This window comes from Penaeus vannamei, chromosome 15 (assembly GCF_042767895.1).
Source record: "Penaeus vannamei isolate JL-2024 chromosome 15, ASM4276789v1, whole genome shotgun sequence".
Lineage (NCBI taxonomy): Eukaryota > Metazoa > Arthropoda > Malacostraca > Decapoda > Penaeidae > Penaeus > Penaeus vannamei.
In genome coordinates this window covers 33005391-33007694 of record NC_091563.1, presented here as the reverse complement: position 1 = coordinate 33007694, position 2304 = coordinate 33005391, and the positions used below count along the sequence as shown (strand labels likewise).

Sequence of the window (2304 nt, the reverse complement as noted above, 5' to 3'; positions counted from 1 at the left end):
ATACATATATACATATATATACATATATATATATACATACATTTATATATGCATATATGTATGTTTAAATATACATCTATATATTTATCTATATGTATGTATGTATATATATATATATATATATATATATATATATATTGATGATTATGTTTATGATAAGGGGTAATAGTAATAGTTATGATAATAATAAACTTATCATTACTATTATTATGATCATGACTGTCATGATCATCATTATCATTATTGTTTTACTGTTATCATTACCATAATGTTTAAGAGTCACAAAGATTGCCATTTCAGACAACATTGAAACAATATCAATCCCATCTTCTTGAGGTCTGCCAACAGTGGTCATTCAGGTACCAGCAGTCTTCCCGCATCCCCTCTTTAGTCTGACCTCATTTCCCGTAACAACCATTGGTCACCTGCAAACTACCAGTGACCTGTTATTTCCCTAATTTCCCAACTGGTATATATTCTCGCTATGGGATCTCTGAAGCCAGTTGTTCTCTTCTCTTCTGTTCTGTTCTTCTGACTACCATGGCTTTAGATATGTCTATGTGGTTGCCTATGGTTTATGGGTTTCTTCTGCCCCTTCTTCTTTCGCTCGTGGTTTTTGTCGTCTTCGTTGTCTACAGGAGAATAATCAGAAAGGTAAGTAATTATTATTGAAGGTAATTAATGTTGGATGTTATAAAGTAGCTTGAGCTTCGAATAAATTTGGATGTAATGTTAATTGTATGGCTTATTAAGACTGAACTATTCTAATTCTTCTTAGTGTGGTGGATCAGAGTGTCATGGGTGTGCTTTGTGTATTGCGCAAAATACGTGTACCATTTGGAACTAAACTATTCCTCTGCCTCCCACAGACTCCACACCCGAAGACGGATTTTGGAATAACTCATCTGGCGTCTGATGTACCTGAGTTCTTCACGCCTCCTCCGAGCCTCACTCCCTTCGGGTCTCCTATCCATCCCAGGACGACGCCAGATATCAGTCCCGAAGACTCGACCAACGGGACGAAGGATTGGCCTTACCAACAGACACCAACGCTATCTTTGAAGGATCTTCTGATGGCCTTTTCCGAATCCCACTTACAGAGTTCTTCTTTGCCGTCGGTGCATTCTTTCGGTCTGGATAGTTTTCGCTGCTCGTCCCCCACGTCCTCTGAGGCTCCCGTTAGTCCCTCTGTGACCGTGACCCACGCCAGGTCTGTGGAGGCGTGGGGCTTGTGGACGAAGATCGAGATCGACGGTTCGCATCCACCGGTCTGGGTCGACATGAACACCGCTGCCTATATCTGAGTCGTTGTTTGTTCCATGAAATAAATTGTTTTACTCTGAGTATACTGTGTTCATTGCATATAATAAGGGCAGCGTATAAAAAGTCATTTCATTAGATAATGAAGGAATGGAAAACATGAGTTTGAGGATGAATAACAGAAAGATTAGACAAGTCAGGCAGGGGAAGGAAAGGGAACGGAGGAAGGTGGATGGCACGGAGAGAAGTGAAGTGAAGGAGGGAGGAGGACGGGGAGTCGTCGAAGGAGGAGCTGGCACTGAGCGTGAAATTAGAGTGCGTGCTGCCAGTCCTTTCTCTGGTATGATGTCACCGATGAGGAGTCTCCGTCCCGTAATGAGTTGTAGGTTGTAGTCGTGCATTGCGCTTCAGTTCCGTCTTGGGGGGAAGAAGGAGGGAATAGGTAGGAGTGGGGAACAGGGAGAAAAGATGGGGTTATATAAAAGGGAAAGGAATGGAGAATAGGGATAAGGAGAAGGACTAGGGAATAGCGAAAGGGGATGGATAGTGGAGGGAGGAGGAAATAAATATACTGGGATAGAGATCAATACTGGGGAAGGGGAATAGAAGGAGAGGGAGAGATATGAATAGTAGATGGTGTGATGAAAGGGAAGGAGAGAAGAGAAGTGGTGGGTCGAAGAAAAAAAGGAGGGAGGAGATGGAAAGAAGAATATAGGAGGATGGAGGTTGAGAGAGGAGGATGAAAGCAGCGAGGGTCAAGAGAGGTGGAATTGAAGACCGAAGGAATAGGGTAGATGGAGAAAGGGAATAAAGAGGAAGAGGAAGGAGAATGGGAAGGGTTGGACGGGCGAGGTTGAGAACGGTAAGAAAGAGAACAAAAGAGAAGGAGAAAGACTTAAAGATGATGAGATGTTTGATGAAATTGCGAACTCGACTAGATAAAAAAACTAACATCAAGCAAAACAGAGGGAGAAAGAGAGCACGAAGACAAAGAATGAGGAAGATTAACATAAAGGATAACAAAGGCATTGTTATTCTATGTTA

At 42.1% G+C, this 2304-nt stretch overlaps 1 protein-coding gene across 1 annotated transcript; it reads left to right on the top strand.

Moving 5' to 3' along the window:
- The first annotated feature begins 477 nt into the window (after positions 1-477).
- On the top strand, positions 478-1337 carry LOC113828705 (uncharacterized). Its single transcript, XM_027381723.2, has 2 exons — positions 478-654; positions 870-1337. Exons 1-2 carry the CDS (start codon positions 541-543, stop codon positions 1302-1304), a joined length of 549 nt encoding a protein of 182 aa, XP_027237524.2. The 5' UTR covers positions 478-540; the 3' UTR covers positions 1305-1337.
- Positions 1338-2304: the final 967 nt, after the last annotated feature.